Here is a 16,403-nt window from a genome sequence, read left to right as displayed (position 1 = left end):
ATGACACGGACACCTGCCGCTATACTGGTTTGAAATTGGGAAGAAGGAGCAAACGGGGAAAGAGAAAAGAGAGTAACGCCCGAATTTGGTGAGAGAAAAGAAGAAAAAATTCTACCCCCAAATTCAGGGCGTTACAACATCCGACGGCCCAGAACTCACCATACCCCTTCGCGGGTACTATTTGTTAAAGAGCCCTCGGATTTTCATTAAAATAACCCGCCGTCCATAGGAATAGTGCGATGAGTTTGGGGAATTCTTTCACGTTAGCCCCTGCACTTCCCAGAAATTTGTGCGCAGTCCAGATAGTTGATAAAATCAGGAAAATAGTTTAGAAAATAGTTTTTAGTACAAATTTAATTGTAGAAACTTGTTTAATTTGTAGAAAATCCATATGAACTCCAAATTAGTTCATTCCAGTTCCTAAATTTCTATAATATTATTGTTTATCCATTAGTGCCACTGTTTTGACATGAAAGACACATTAAAAATTTATCTATCACTTAATCTTGTATTAAATACGTAAAACCTTGGAAAATTCATAACTTAAAATCCATAACTCCAAATTTAATGATTCCAGTTCCTATGATCTCATTTTAGTGTCTAGATTATTACTGTGTATTTTATTTACATGTTTGGTGTAATGTTAATTCTTGCTATACTATGTATGTATTGTGTTGATGCGAGTAGACGAGCAAGCAACAGAGGATTCCGGGGTTCAGCTGGTAGAGACTGCTGAGCAGGAGCTCGTGGAAGGCAAGTTGTGCCCTTGATCACTTCTTTTACCTAGTCATGTTCTTATTAATCATAATGATCTGCATAAGTTAATTTTGATGGGACCCAATAGGATACCCTAGATTTTGACTATCTTTATACCTTGTTTCACCACTGGTTTCACTACTAAATTTTTGGGTAGTACATGCTATTGCTTTATACGGCTTTGGGTATAAAGATATTCATCACTCATTGTTATACTTTTTATTATCTATTTATTATTTACTGTTCATGATAAGATCATTATGTTAATGGGAACATGGAGAACCACCCGGGAAAACAGTGCTACCACAAGGGTTTAATGGGACGCCCTTGGCTGATTAACTAGGAAAGCTAGTGGATGACTACCTTACCCGAAAGGGGCAAGGGCAGTAGGGGAGTGGTCAGTGTAGGGAGGTCCTTGGGTTGATTTTGCTGCGATGGCGGTCAGGCGAGGGATTCCTGCACTGTAGCTTCCTATAAACTGTAGCGGGTTTTCTGAAGCTAGTGGAACTTTGTAAAGGCCTCGTAGTGGTACCCTGCCTCGCTTCCTTGGTAGAGGTGTGTGGAGTCTGATCAACTCCGTGGCAAATGGGTAACACGACTTGTGGGTAAAGATGTGCAACCTCTGCAGAGTGTAAAACTGGTATACTAGCCGTGCTCACGGTCATGAGCGGCTCGGACACTCACATGATTAATCTATGGAACTTAAACTTAATTTGTCATTTCATTGCATCTGGGACTATTTTACTATTACTTTTATTTATTATTTCTAAGGTTCAGTATTCACTTACACTTAGTAACTGCTAATAAAATTTTGACCAACTTCTAAAAGCAATGCTCAGCTTCAGCCTTTATTTCATTGATCAACCTTACACTTCATGAACTCCCACCTTTGGTGTGAGTTCATGCCACATTATTCCCCACAACTTGTTGAGCGATGAACATGTGTGAGCTCACTCTTGATGTCTCACACCCCCCACAGGAGAAGAACAGGTGGTAGAAGAGGAGCCGCCTAACACCGAGGCTTTCGACTTGATCTAGGTGGCGTTTCCCATTCAGCTTTCTGGCGCAAGGATATATTTTAGTTCCTGCTATTTTCATCTTTTATTTTGTAAGACTTCCGCTATGTAATAAATACTCTGATGTTTTATGACATTTATCTCTATACACTCTGTTATTGTATATGTTGTCTTCTTGGCGCATGTATGAGATGCACCCGGCTTTGTTCCTTCAAACCGGGTGTGACAGGTTCAACCGAAGGGGCTGCCACGACGGTCGTGCTCGGGCAGTGATGTTGGGCGGTGGTGCTTGCTTTTCACGGCGAGCTCCGGCGATCTCTGGTTCGGGCGAGGCTCTGGGTGTGCGAGTGCCAACGGCTAAGGCCTCTAGAGGCATTTATAGGCGAGGGCGAGGTGCAGACGCGCGGGGCGGGGCGACAACGCACGGGGCGCGCGCTGCCGCGGCCAGTCCGCGCTCGGCCGGTCAGGCAAGCGATCGAACACGTGGCTCTTTGCGTCTACCCGAGTTCAAGCGCTCATAGATTGAAGATCTTCGCGTATTTGGGCATGATCACTGCACAAGATTTGCTCCCCCGATAGAGCTTTTTCGTTTATGTGTGGAAGTCGAGCGGTTGGGGGCTGTGTATAGAGAGTTGTCGTGTCACAAAGGTGGCAGTGTCACAAGGTCGAGTCCCGAGGTAAAACCATGTTAAGATCGTGTCAAATGGTGAATAGAGGCCTCCAAACTTTGCCACGGTGTGTTCAAGGGAATTTGGCGCCACTTTGATATTTCGACTTGCTTGATTTGAGTTTTGAAAAACAGAGAACGCGGTTGATATTGGAAAGGGGCTGAAATTCAGATTTCTGAATTTCTGAATTTCCCCCAAGTGCATTAGTTTAGGAGCTGATTTGGGGATTTTGAAAAGTTAAAATGGCAAAACTTCCTTACTATACTTGTTGGTTAATTAGTGAACTAAAATTTTGTAATTTGGTTTTTACCAAAATTTGTATTTTTCTCCCAAGTCTTCTCCCAAATGCCCTTTATATGCTTAAATGGTTTACTTAGGATTAATTAGGGTTTGAGAGTTTTCTTACCTTAAGATTCATGACATGATTAAGGAGGGTTTCTTAAGATGAAAAAGACTCACTTTAAACCTTTGTTCTTAATCTTTGATGTTCATCCTTTCATTTGGTTTACATGTGATAATGGCTTGGGTTAGCTTAAGGAAGAAACCCTAAGTGACACTGGAGTGTCACACCAACTTGCTCTTCAGGTGACTCGTAACCTCGCGCTAGTCATAGCAATACAAACAAAAAATGTGCAGGCAAAATTAACATCACACCAAACATAAGAACAAACTGCATAATATTACTCTACGCGTTGCTACGAGGTCGTGGGATCGAGAACCACTAAAATCGGAATTATGGTTAAGGAGTTATGATTTATGGAAGATCTATGTGATTTAATTATTAAACTATGTTATAAATTGATTAATATGCACCATATGAGAGAGTATTCTATGAATAATTAATTCAACTTTAATCTAAATTATAAATTGACCATAGATCATATTTTAGTAAATTATAATGATGGGCAGTTTAACAAGACTAACAAACATAAGTTAAATAAAGATCTAATTATAAAAGAATGAGACATGGTACAATAAATGTTGTTATTGCATAGTAAATATTTATACGAATCCAACACAACTGGAACGAGTCAATTCAGAGTTAGAACAAAGAAATTATGAATTTCCTAAGTTATTAAGTGGTTGATATGGACGAAGTCAATTTAATAATTTTAGTCTATGTTTTATGAATAAACAGAGTTGCCAGACAATATTAATATAAAATTAGTGCAACTGGAATGGATCCAAAAAGAGTTAAAATGGATTTTCTATGAATTAAATAAGTTTCTTGATTTATTTTTATCTTAAAAATCATTTTCTACACTAATTTATTCCCTTATTATTTACTGCTGGGCTGTGGGTCAAAAAAAAATCCAGAGAGTATAAGGGTTGTTTTGTAAAATCCGAGGACCAAACTATTAGTTCCTTAACTTGGCATGGACTGCGGGTTGTTTTAATACATCAGTGGGGTCTCTTATGCAAAAAGATTTGGACGAAGGGGTATCGGCAACTGTGGGTTGTTGGATCTATTTCGATGGCTTCGATTAGATCCAAACCAACCAACTCACCCGAGCTATCGATCCCGAGATCAACGGCCAAAATCAATCGCACGAAGGGGTTATGTGCCATTTAATCCTGGCTGTCTACGCGGAGATCAACGGCTACGATCTACTGGGTTGAAGGTGTATTCCCCCACTTAATCTGGTTCACTCATCGACCAACCAACGGTCAGCTGCAATCCTTCCCCAACCGACACACAGCGACGGAGCAAAGCTCCCCTTGCAGCGGCGCCATGGCAGGAGCTCCCGGACAACCCTGTCGCCCTAACCCCTGGTTTGAATGGCCCTATACGTAGCGGAGATGACAACTTTAGAAGGTACTTACCCTGCAACGGCGCTCTGACCGCCTCGCGACAGAAGGCGGATCCCCCTCCGCGGTCGAGCCCCTCTCTCTCTCTCACAGCTCCCTCTGTTTGCCCCCAACGGTGCCCACGAGTTTGCTTGAACGGTGGCGGATGAAGGAGGCGAGGTATGGTTCGTGTGGCGGAACCGCCCGAATTATTCCAGCTTAAGTGCCCAAGTAGCACCCATAAGGGCAGCAACACACTTAAACAGGAATAATCCGTCAGTCTCTCGGATCTAGTCCGGTAAAGCCACTTAAACAGGATCGAATACCACTAGCTCACTCGAAGGTGAGGCACAGAGAAATACAATAAAACATAATACCACAAATTTAATAAGTATCATTAGTAATTATATTATCGGAGTTTCAGAAATAATAACCATAAATTTTAATGCAGCGGAAATAACTAACGGAGAAAACCGAGTAACATGGCGAAGCCTGGCCACGCTACTCCTCCTGGTCCTCTCCTGCGGAAGCAATAACCCTCTCGACCATCTATCCCGGTGGCAGGGATGAAGGCCCAGTCACACCATCAACAAATCATCCTAAGGAGTACCTGCAAAAATTTGTGCCACAAGCAAGGCTGAGTATACTAATACTCAGCTAGACTTACCCGGTGTGAGGAGTCTACTCCTCTACCTCTAGACATGCAGCTGTTTGGCTGAGGGGTTTGGTTTGCCAAAAGCACTAGCTGAGTCTAAAAACAAGTTTTAGCTTTTCCAGTTTTAGTATGATCCTTTTTAAACTAGATGTGAGCTATGCATACATGGTATCAAACATTTTATCAATCAACATCTTTTGCCAGTCACCTCATTTCCACTTATTACTCAATGCAGTACAAAGGATCAAGCAGTCTCATTAGCTGCGAGAAGCAGACGATTCGAATCGAGTTTTTATCCTTGCAAGGTAAACCTAAACACACGACATGCAGGGGCACTCCGTCCCCACACACATCAACCGTCCCCATCGATTCCCTGGCAACAGAAAGGGGCTCACCGCCTTGGCGTACAATGCCTCACTGACCCCGACTGCCGTCGTGCAGTGACCGCACTTGTACCCACCATAACCGGAATGGGAGACCACGTCTCAGGTCGCGTGAGGAGGGCAATCTGCGGGCAGGTTCACTCAGGTACTAGGCTTACCGATTTACCATATTTCTCGGTATGTGTTTAGTACGTTCAAACGCTTGACACAGGTATCCGCACGTTAATCCTTATTCCAATTTCATCTCGTAGACCACGCGTCCCCATGGACCCGTGTCCACAGACCATCACCATTCTGTTATCAAAGTGGATACAACCAATTCCTGACCTCGCGCGAGTGCTAGAAAAATCACTCGACTTCTACCGAGATCCCTAATTAGCAAAGCAGCTACTCCACCTAGCATACTAGTATCCATCTCAAAGGGAATCCTGAGTTCATGCAACTACGGTTTCATTCAACTCCTACACTTAAGTGCACGGTACAAGACTACAAACATTAAGTGCAGTAAAATAGCATATATAACGGTTATGCATAAAACCGGGGCTTGCCTTTAATTTAACACTTAGATAGTGTTTGCTGGGGGAGGTACTCGCTTGGCGAGCATCCACTGGTTATGTCCATCCTTTCTTGGGTCGTCCACCGACTGCATCTTGTGGGTGGCACCACATCACTGTCTCGATCGTCATCTCTCGGTCCTAAATGAGATGCAAGATGGATATGTATGAATATAATAAAAGTAGCACAGGATACTTTAAGTACATGCTAGTGAATTAAACACTAAGTAGCGAGACATCATAAATAACCGTACACACTAGCGCTAGCTAACTACGCATCATCGAGCGCACAACAGTAACACCACTAAAAGAAGACAAACATTTTGTATATTTACGCAACGCAAATACGACCCCATAAGTACGAGCATCTATTTAACCTGCTACGACTTTTCATTATTCTTCTATTTATCACACAAAAGCATCTTAAGCACCAGTTCAATAGAGGAGGAATTCCTATCCACAATTAACTACTCAAGCAAACACATCAATCATGGAACACATGTTATCCTAAGTTTAGACATTACAAGTCTATGTCTGCTAAGTGCTAACTAAGCATTTTTAGCCAACAGGTGAACAAAACAATCAAATGCGCAGTTGCAGATTTTTGGACAGCAATACAGCAGTTACTTATTTTAATCATAACTCTTCAATTATTAGTCCAAAAATATCAAAATAGGACTTTCTGGAAAGCTTAAAAAGTTCTCTACAACTTTGGTATTGTCATCACAACATGATTAAACACTTAGCAAGGTCGAATTGTGCAAACACAGTAGCTCTGTCCCGATTTGGACAGATTCAGACTTACAGCTTCAAAAATTCACAACTAAAGATTCAGACATCCAAACAAATTGATCCTAGACTTTCTGGAAAGGTAATAAAATTGTCTACCTATCATTTATAAACATCTGAAGGTGATTCAATATTTAACTAAGGATAAACATCACTAAAAGACTTTGCTGTCCAGAACTGGACAGATTCAGTCTTCATATTTGAAACATTCATAACTTAAGCTTCAGAACACCAAAAAGAGTGATCTAAGACTTTTTGGAAAGCTCAGCAAAAGCACTACATAACTTTTATAATCACTAAGAAGTGATTCAATGTTTAACTAAATCAAACAGCACAGTTTTCGAAATCTGTTCTGACGGTGGACAGAACACAGCAAGCAGTTTGTAAAATTCATAACTCTTAAACTATTAGGCCTGTGGTTATGAAATTTTAGCACAAGCAAGATCAGAAAAGCATCTACAACTTTCTTATAATCGACAAGGACTTATTCTAAGATTACATTAGGCAAACAATGCAGTTTCTGAAATCTGTACAGAATTTGGACAGATTCAGTTACTGAATTTGCAAAAATCATAACTCCTAAACGATCAGACTTATGCCTGTCAAATTTTAACACCAGCAAGATAATAAAGTTATCTACCACTTTTCTATAGCACATATCTACAGAAAATATAATTTAGTTCATCAAACAAACAGCACGACAAAAACAGCGCGTGCAGCCCAAAACAGCAATTAATAAATTTCAGCTACTATACAATTCAAAAATGGCCGCGTTCTAGAGACTTGAATTATTCTAACACTTTGACAATTGTTAGAGTTAAAATAACCAAGTGAGAACTAACAAGTAGACTCACTAAATTTTATTCGTGTCATTTCGAACACTGGAAGTACCATACTCAATTAACAACGCATTCTCTACAAAAATCAATATCGAAGCGCTTTTCACCCAATAATTTGTATTTCAACTTAGACATCACATGAGCACTAATACTTTTCATCTGTGTCATAACCATACGCATTTAGACGACAACCAGCAATTCATCGTGACTACGAGCTTAACCCAAGTCGTCTAACAAGTCGGCTAGCTAGAGCAACGACACAGTCTGCTACACAGCATACACGTCGGTCCGCTTATTATTATCACAATCCAAGACAATATATGTATAATAATCTCTTAACGCAATTGACTCTTACTTAACAGAAGTTGGCTAACACCATGTAAAACTTAGCAAACTATTTTAGACATTGCAACTCAAAAACATGGGGTGGAGCAGATTAATCAGCTTTTCTTAATCATTGCCCAACTTAAATTGGTTAACACACAAGTCACTTAAAACACCATATTTTAGGAGGTCTAACATAGAGACATTAAAACACGATATAAAACTATATAAGACTTACACTGGCTACTGAAGGACCTAAAGCACCTATGTGTATATCTTAGCGGATTGTTCTTTAATTTTAACAAGGACCGACTTGTGCACGCTACTTGCCTCCAATAGTTATTGGGCTGTGATAACACTCGTATAAGACCTCTAATAGATCAACAAGACATTTATTTATCCAAAGGGGCATGGAATGCAATATTTGACAAGGCAAGGCATCGACCCGTCATACAACAAAAAGCATGACGACACCGACAGATGCTATCAACTAATCGTTTTAAAATATTAAACTTACTTCTCGCTTTACCACTACACCACCCTTTAGTCACGTGACCATCGGGAGAGTCCTTCACACGATTATACAATAGCAACCTAAACGTCGGGTCACACAATACATACATATTTCTTTGTTGCGAGTATAACCATATTACGGCATATACCCGCGCACCTCAATTAAATATCTCACGCCACCACTACTATAATACACTACGGCACACACACATACGTGTACTAATTCAATCCTCACATCACATATATTTCCAAACTTACTCATCACATAAAACAAGCACGACACACGTGTTTACCAAAACGTGAATGCGACCTTGCCACGGCATATAATCCAAACATTTTATGCCCACATCTAATCAGACACCACTATACACCACATCGACCCAAAACGTAATTAGACAAACTACAAATCGCACACCTCAACAACCACTTGTTCTTTAACCGCAAATGTGATCCTACTAACGTGTATTGCCGAAACATATTACACACATCCACATATATACATGCATCGTCCGACATCAACCAAAGCATATGTATTATAAACTATAAATCAATCAACCTGAACGGGTCGTGACTAGACGCATGGGCTGTCCACATGGCTCGGTATTTCATCGAACGAGCAAGGCGCGAAGCGCGGCGTCGACCACTAGCTGCGATTAGACACACGCAACAGTTCAACATTTTTACCGAGCACAAAACAAAACAAAAAATAAATAAAATAATAGCAGCAAGGGCAGCGGGGGTTTTCTCACCACGGGTTTCGACGACGTCGCGGATGGGGCTGCGCAAAAACAGCAAACACCCAGCGAGCGTCGACGGCGTGCTGTCCACTGGCTTCACAAAACAGCGAGCCGACAGAGCGCGGAGACGTCGGGGCTGCTGCGCCAATGGGGAAACAGAGGGGCTGCGCGTTGACGGACAAGGGGCAGCGACAACAAGTGTGCAGCCACCCGAGGTCAACGAACGGGGAGGCATTTTTGTCGAGCAAGGTGAGTGCGAGGGATGTAGGTAGCAGCACCTAGAACCAACAACGGCGTGCTGCGAGAAAGGGCAACGACGATGTGGCTGCGTAATATATCGAGCAGGTGGCATGCGGCAGGGATTGATTGCTGTTGCAAGGAGCTGCGAAGCGTGGTTGCTGCCCATATCATCTAACAGGTAGCACACGACTTCTGCCGCTGATCCTGACCATGGGGAAGGCACGGCAAGAGAGGGAAGGCGCAGGCATGGGGATGCCCGGCCTGCTGCAGTGGAGAAGCTGAAAGGGGCACTAGCTTCATCCACGAAAGGGCGGCGCTGCCATGCCGCGCTCCGGTCAGCGGCTTTGCGCGCGGGCAGAGAAGGTCGCGGACAAGGGGAGAGAAGGGGGCGAGGGACCAGCCTGGTCAGCGTCCATGAAGGAGAAGCTCCTGCGCGCTGGTTGTTTTGTGGGGAAGAGAGAAGGAGCAGAGGCGTCACGCCATGGCTGACAGCAGCCGAGAGAGCAGAGGCGAGGGAAAAATGGAGCAGCGGTCAAGTGGATCAGCCGTTCCTGACATAGGAGCTCGGCCTGGAGGAAGGAGCCGAGGGGGAGAAGGGAGGCCGGCCATGGGAGGAAAAGCTCCTGCTCCCTGCTGTTGGCGTGAGGGAGAAGCTGCTGCCGTGTGGGAGAAGAGAGGCTGCTGGAAAATGGCTGGTGGCGAGAGGAGTGGAAGCTAGGGTGGCTGACTTGAGGAAAGGGGAGGAGACGCCATGGGAGGCCCTCCACTGGTGTGCGTGAGGAGCAGGAAGGAGGATGGCGTGGGGAGAAGAAGTGGAGATGGCTGGGAGAAAAGAAAATGGCAGCTAGGGGGGTAGATGGAAATTTTCCAATTTGCAAGGGAGAGGGCTCCTATTTATAGAAGAAGCCCTAGGGTTAGGGTTTCTTAGTGGGCTAAATGGGCTGGGTTGGGCTGGCCCAAAACTCTCAAACGGGTTGCGCTAATTTATTTTCTAGAATAAAAATGTTCCTGCGGATTCCGTCTGTACGCAAAACAGAGCGAACTAGAGTTCGGACGAATGGTCGATTGAGCGATTAATTCGGTCGAGAGTCTGATTTGATTTCGCTCAAAAATAATTCACTACGCATGATTCGAAAATAAATCGCCTCGAAATATGACCGGCTTTCGGATTTATGATTGAAAGAGACAAATCGCGACATTTAAAATTATCGCCGATGTCGATTTTTAAATCGGGATCGAACACAGAGGTATGAAGTCGAGTCGGATAAGAATTAATTAGAGGGCGACGTACTGAGTATCCCGTTGGAGAAAACGGACCCGGATAAAATAGTCGAACATAGATCAAGGTTCGAAAAATTAGACTCGGGCTCAGATCAATTAACAGTTGTCGAGAGTTTGATTAAATGACCTTCAGATGAGATTTATAATTCGAGAATGATTTTTGAGTTCGCATTCGTGCCGAGGATAAAAGTTTTAACAGGCTCCAAAATTGGCCTTCTGTGAGATTGAATAATTCCGAATTCGGCGAAATGTGAATGAATAATCTGGATAATCAGAGACATACGCGAGCGAGAAAGAGAAATTTTTACTGAGCATCCGAGATTAGGATTAATCTCCCATCATAACACGAAACTGACACCTGGGGTGTCACAGTTCGGGGGGATGTTTATACCACCGGGTAGAGATCGACGAGAGGTCGTTTAGTGAAACCCGGCGAGTCTGTTCCTGGCCGCGCCCAAATCGTGGGTTCGTTGCATGAGGAGATCCCAAGGAGGAAGACGTTACGCCTAATGAGGCGGAGTGAGGAGGCCGAGGCACGGGTCCCACTCGTCGGCGGCGCAAGGGCTAGAGTGGGCCGCCAGGAGACGAGGAGTTGGGTTGCGTGGGTGAAAATGGTCTTGGGCCAGACAGGAAAGAGGGCCCAAAAACGCAGTCATTTTTCTCTCTTTTTCTCTCTTCCTTTTTACTTTCTATTTGAATCAGATTTTTAAATAGAGTTTAAATTTTCAAGTTGGGTATGCACAAACAAAGAAAAGTCAGCATGTAAATAATACATAGCTTAATTGGAATACATAGCTTAACTAAAAGAAACATACTAATCAAAAGTCATCCGCATCCGATGATGCTTCTTCGGCTCGTTGTTTATTCATACGCTCTTGATTTCGTTGGATCCTTACTGATCTTCTAACAACGACAGGTCGTTTGTGCTTTGACCTAGGTTCTTCAATTAAGTCGCTTGAATTGCAACAGAGATTTTCAAGGCCTTCTCCATTGGTCACATGGAATCAGTGAGCTATGTCTTGATTCGACGCCGCTTCTGGTTGAAAAACAGCATCATCGTTGTCCCTGCTCGTACTCACGTAGTCAGCACTCTCTGGAGCGACGACTTGTTGGTTGACTTTGATTGCAACCCACCAAGCCCTAAGGCTTGGGTGAGGATATGGCAGGTAGTACACCTGTTTTGCCTGATTTGCAAGGACAACATCGCTCATACTGCTCGGAATCCTAGAGCTATGCTTCACCTCGACATTACCATACTTGTCGACACGAGTCCCACTATGAGCATCAAACCAGTCGCACTCGAAAAACACGACTTTAAGTTCTTTGGGGCCATCGAAAATCAACTCTACAATGTTTTGAAGAACATCGTAATAGTCCACTACTTTGTCATCGTCAACATATGAACTTGCCAACACACCACTATTGGTGGTGGCTGCCAATGGTCGACTCTTCTCCAATTTCGCGGTTCGGAAGCGATATCCATTTACATCATAGCGAGTATAGTTCCGGACGGACACAGAGGTATGTGCCATTTGCTGCAAGTCTGGGTGCACAGAGTTTTTGGAAACCTATACAAGGAATTAGTATATGCATTATATCTTCCAAGTCCAAAATTCAAAGATTAAGTATGGACAATGAGAGAACGACGATTACTAACATAATTACGAAACCACTGCACGAAGTTTGGTCCACCTTTCAACCCATCACGTCGAAGATTTTCTAATTGGATGGCCGTAGGTTTACTAGTAGATTTACAACATTCTTCATCAAACATGCTGGACATATTAGAAACATGGAGATTACACACTATAGAAATTATGAGATGAGAAAATGGACGTAACTATGAGGAAAACTTACTCGAACGCCTCCTGTGTGCTGTCAATATTGCTATACATATATAGCATTAGCGTGTTCAAATCTGATCCTTCAATGTGACGTACACTCCCTTTTCCAACTGCTTTACCCGGATTCGCAAAAATTTGAAGGGTGCTTTGGGGCGATTCATTTTCGACATGAAGTCGCACTGAAGGAGCAAACACATTGTTGGCTCGAGCGAAATACCTGGTTGAGAATTGAGATATCTCCTTAAGGGCAAAAGCCTCCGCAATACACCCTTCGACTCTAGCCTTGTTGCGAACAGACGCCCTGAGCTTTTTCAACGCCCTTTCTATAGGATACATCCACCTGAATTGCACTGGTCCGCCTACCAAAGCTTCCCAAGGCAAATGCACAATTAGATGTTGCATCACATTGAAGAATCCTAGCGGGAAAACCTTTTCAAATTTACAAATAAGAATTGGAATTTCTTTCTCAAATTTCAGCATCAACCTCTTCGATACCGTCTTTGCGCATACTTCCCTATAGAAGTAACTCAGCTCTGCAAATATGCTCCAAAGCTCATCCTTAAAATAGCCTCGAAACATCACGGGCATCAGCCTCTCCATAATAATATGGTAGTCATGGCTTTTCAAACCGATCAATTTACCGGTCTTCAGATTGACTGTCCGTTTCAGATTTGCCGCATATCGATCTGGAAATTTCAGATTCTTCAACCACTTAAATATTTCTTTCCTTTCATCTGGCTTGAGGCAGTAATCAGCTCGCGGCCTACTCTCATGCCCTTTATCGCTTACTTTCAACTCGAGCATCGGTCTCTTACAAATTTCAGCCATGTCTTTTCTTGCCTTCATATTATCTTTCGTTTTATCAGTCACATCGAAACATGTGCTTATGATGCTTTCAGCAACGTTACGCTCTTGGTGCATCAAGTCTATGTTGTGCGACATGATCAAGGCTTTTGCATACGGAAGCTCCCATATTGATGAAATATGGGTCCAGTTGTGGTCCTCCCCGTAGCCTTGGAACCTATCATTTTCTCCTTGCTTCAGACAAGCATGACATGCCATTATCTGCGGTGCAGTTTGCCTCTTTGGTGGCCCATTTCTGATTTTGGCTCCACTTCTGAATGCAGTAAGCGAATTCCTGAAATCATGCTTGAATGGAGTCCAACGTCGATGAGCATCAAAGAATGACACTTTCCCACCATGCTTCAATCTGAATGCATCCGTATCATTCATACATATGGGACAGCACAACCGACCATGAACACACCATCCTGACCAATCTCCATACGCCAGCAGATCATGCACTGACCACAAATAAGCAGCGCGCATGGTAAACTCCTTTTCAGTATGGCTGTCATAAGCCTTCACACCTCTCCACAATTGTTTCAGCTCTTCAATTAAAGGGCGAACAAACATATTCAGCTTTGGCCCTGGATGCTCGGGGCCTGGGATGACTAGTGCAAGGAACATGAACTCTTCTTTATTGACCAACTCAGGAGGAAGATTATATGGCACAATGAAGACAGGCCAACACGAGTAAGGGCTTGCACTGGTATTGAAAGGTGTGAATCCGCCCGTCGATAGACCAAGTCGTACACTCCTAGGGTCGTTTGCAAATTCGGGATCAAACTCATCAAATGCCTTCCACGCATCACCGTCCGACGGATGGACCATTATGTCTGGATCAGTGACGAGACGTACACCATTCTTTGGCCACGTCATATGCAGAGCTATTTCCTTGTTGAGGAACAACCTTGAAAGCCGAGGAATGATGGGCAACGGACGAAGTTGCTTAGCTGCGACCTTCGTAACTACCAATTCACCCTCATCATTTGTCACCTCAACATATCTAGAAGCTTCGCAATGCTTACAACGGTCCAATTTGTCATCCTCCTCAAAGAATAGCATGCAACTGTTGGGACACACGTCGATCTTCTCATATGTCATCCCAAGACCAGCCAACATCTTCTTTGCGAAGTACATATTCTTTGGCAACTTATGATTCTCCGGGAGAACCTCGCCCATCAGTTGAACGATGTCGTTGTAAGCACTGTTTGAAATGTTGTGCTTCGACTTTATCGCCATTAGTCTTGTGAGAGTCCCAAGAACTGACATCTGAGTGTGCTCGTGCAGTCTCTCTTCTCCCGCGGCGAGTAGCCGGAAGAATTCCTGAGCATCGCGTGGAAGCTGCCCCGGCTCCTCAGCGTTCATTTCAACATCCCTACCAAGATCATGCAACATGTCGTCCATCCTATCATGATCGTCATCAAGTTCCACCTCCGCGTCAACGTGTCTAATAGACTCTCCATGCCGGTACCATACAAGGTAGTTCGGCATAAACCCACTTTTGCAAAGGTGTTTCTCCATTTCTTCCTTCTTCTGAGGCCACTTGTTCTCGCAGCGATTGCAAGGACACTTCACTAGACGACCAATTGCATCTTTGAAAGCGTGCTCAAGAAAAGCCTTTGTTACACCCATCCATTCATTCGAATGTGCCCCATCCTTTCTCCACCCGTCATACATCACCCTCCGATCACCGTCCATTTCAAAGGCTAAACAAAAGACAAAGAACATCAACAATCGTCCGTGGCTTAGGTGAACTCCCTATTAGGTAAAGGCCCTAAACCCACCCAAGAGTGTAGGCCGATGCTTGTGACTTGTGACGTGTAGCCTACGATTGTCGCGAAATTTCGGCAGCATAACCCCGCTGCTCTCCAAGCACACGCCTGAACATGGTGTGTTAGAGAACAACTGGGTTACACAACCGAAATTCCGCGTCAATCATAAGGCACATGTCACAAATCACAAGCATCGACTTACACTCTCAGGCTGTCCAAAATACGTGGACAATTCCGGAACGACGAACCTCACAAGCCAATGTGACGTTCGTCGTTCCCGAACGGGTGACGCATACGGTTCGCTATCGTTAACGATTAAAACTAAACTCTAAACATTAAAAAATATCTCGGAGACAAATATCAATTTGAATTAAAGCAATCAATAGTTAAACTCGACAATTTAACTCAAATCATAATCACAAGATGACAAGATAACAAGATAACAATTAATGAAAATAAAAAACGACTAAGTAAGTACCTTGTTACTCGGCGATGGGCGGCGCGGCGCGGCGATGGGTCACGGCGAGGAGGCACGGCGAGGAGGCGGCGATGGCGATGGGTCACGGCGATGGGGCACGACGAGTAGGCGGGCACGGCGAGGGCCGGGCACGCTGATGGGGCACGGCGAGGAGGCGGGCACGACGATGGCCGGCGCGGCGATGGGGCACGGCGAGGAGGCGGGCACGGAGAGGGCCGGGCGAGGCGAGGGGCGGCGCGGGGACGGGGCACGGCGACGAGGCGGCCACGGCGAGGGGAGTGCGGGGACGGGGCACGGTGAAGGGGCGGCGCGGGGACGGGGCACGGCGCGGCGTGCGTGCAGCGCCGCGTGGCGTCCGTGCGTGCGAGCGTGCGGTGGCGGCGCGGGGACGGGGCACGGCGCGGCGTGCGTGCGAGCGGCGTGCGGCGCGCATGCGCGCGGCGTGCGGCGGCGCGGCGAACAGAGAAACGAGCGAGCGAGAGAAACGAGCGAGAGCGAGAGAGAAGGTGCGGGCGCGGGGGCGATTTAGGTCTTTTATTTTTGTCGGGCCCAATAGTTGTCGTATTTTCGTCGGCCTCAGTGGGGCCGATGAAAATAGTTGACGTATTTTCGTCGGCACGGCCTCGGCCCACGTAAATAACACATATTTTCGTCGGTTACGAAGCCGACGAACATATATTCAGTATTTTCGTCGGCCTGCCGACGAACATAGCCCCCGGCCCACGAAAATACTCTGTATTTTTGTCGGTGACGAGGCCGACAAAAATACCTTTCTTATTTTCGTGGGCCGGCCGACGAAAATATCTGGGCCCACGAAATTTTATGCGTTTCCTGTAGTGGAGTTTCAGGACTTTGACGAGTTCTAGTTGTGTTTAGTGACAAACCCCCAGTCAGCTACCTATGAAGGCCTTATCGTACTA

The 16,403-nt window shown here is 44.6% G+C and overlaps 1 protein-coding gene across 2 annotated transcripts; it reads right to left on the bottom strand.

Annotated features, from left to right (window-relative positions):
- Window positions 1-4,606: 4,606 nt before the first annotated feature.
- LOC100857071 (uncharacterized) lies at window positions 4,607-10,114 on the bottom strand. 2 transcript variants are annotated; one of them, NM_001254925.1, is made up of 3 exons: window positions 9,035-10,053; window positions 5,815-5,961; window positions 4,615-4,838 (listed from the first exon to the last, which is right to left on the bottom strand). In NM_001254925.1, exons 1-2 carry the CDS (start codon window positions 9,426-9,428, stop codon window positions 5,822-5,824), a joined length of 534 nt encoding a protein of 177 aa, NP_001241854.1. In that variant the 5' UTR covers window positions 9,429-10,053; the 3' UTR covers window positions 4,615-4,838; window positions 5,815-5,821. The 2 variants fall into 2 exon arrangements, with proteins under 2 accessions (XP_008651824.1, NP_001241854.1); XM_008653602.3 differs by having other exon boundaries at window positions 4,607-5,961; window positions 9,035-10,114.
- Window positions 10,115-16,403: the final 6,289 nt, after the last annotated feature.

Source organism: Zea mays, chromosome 7 (assembly GCF_902167145.1).
Source record: "Zea mays cultivar B73 chromosome 7, Zm-B73-REFERENCE-NAM-5.0, whole genome shotgun sequence".
Taxonomy (NCBI): domain Eukaryota; kingdom Viridiplantae; phylum Streptophyta; class Magnoliopsida; order Poales; family Poaceae; genus Zea; species Zea mays.
This window is presented reverse-complemented; position numbering and strand designations above follow the sequence as displayed.

Coding starts and splice junctions, on each gene's coding strand:
- LOC100857071 (XM_008653602.3), bottom strand. CDS start 9,428: ATGGGCAGCAACCACGCTTCGCAGCTCCTTGCAACAGCAATCAATCCC. Junction 5,962..9,034: donor CGACGTCGTCGAAACCCGTG/GTGAGAAAACCC, acceptor CATCTCATTTAG/GACCGAGAGATGACGATCGA.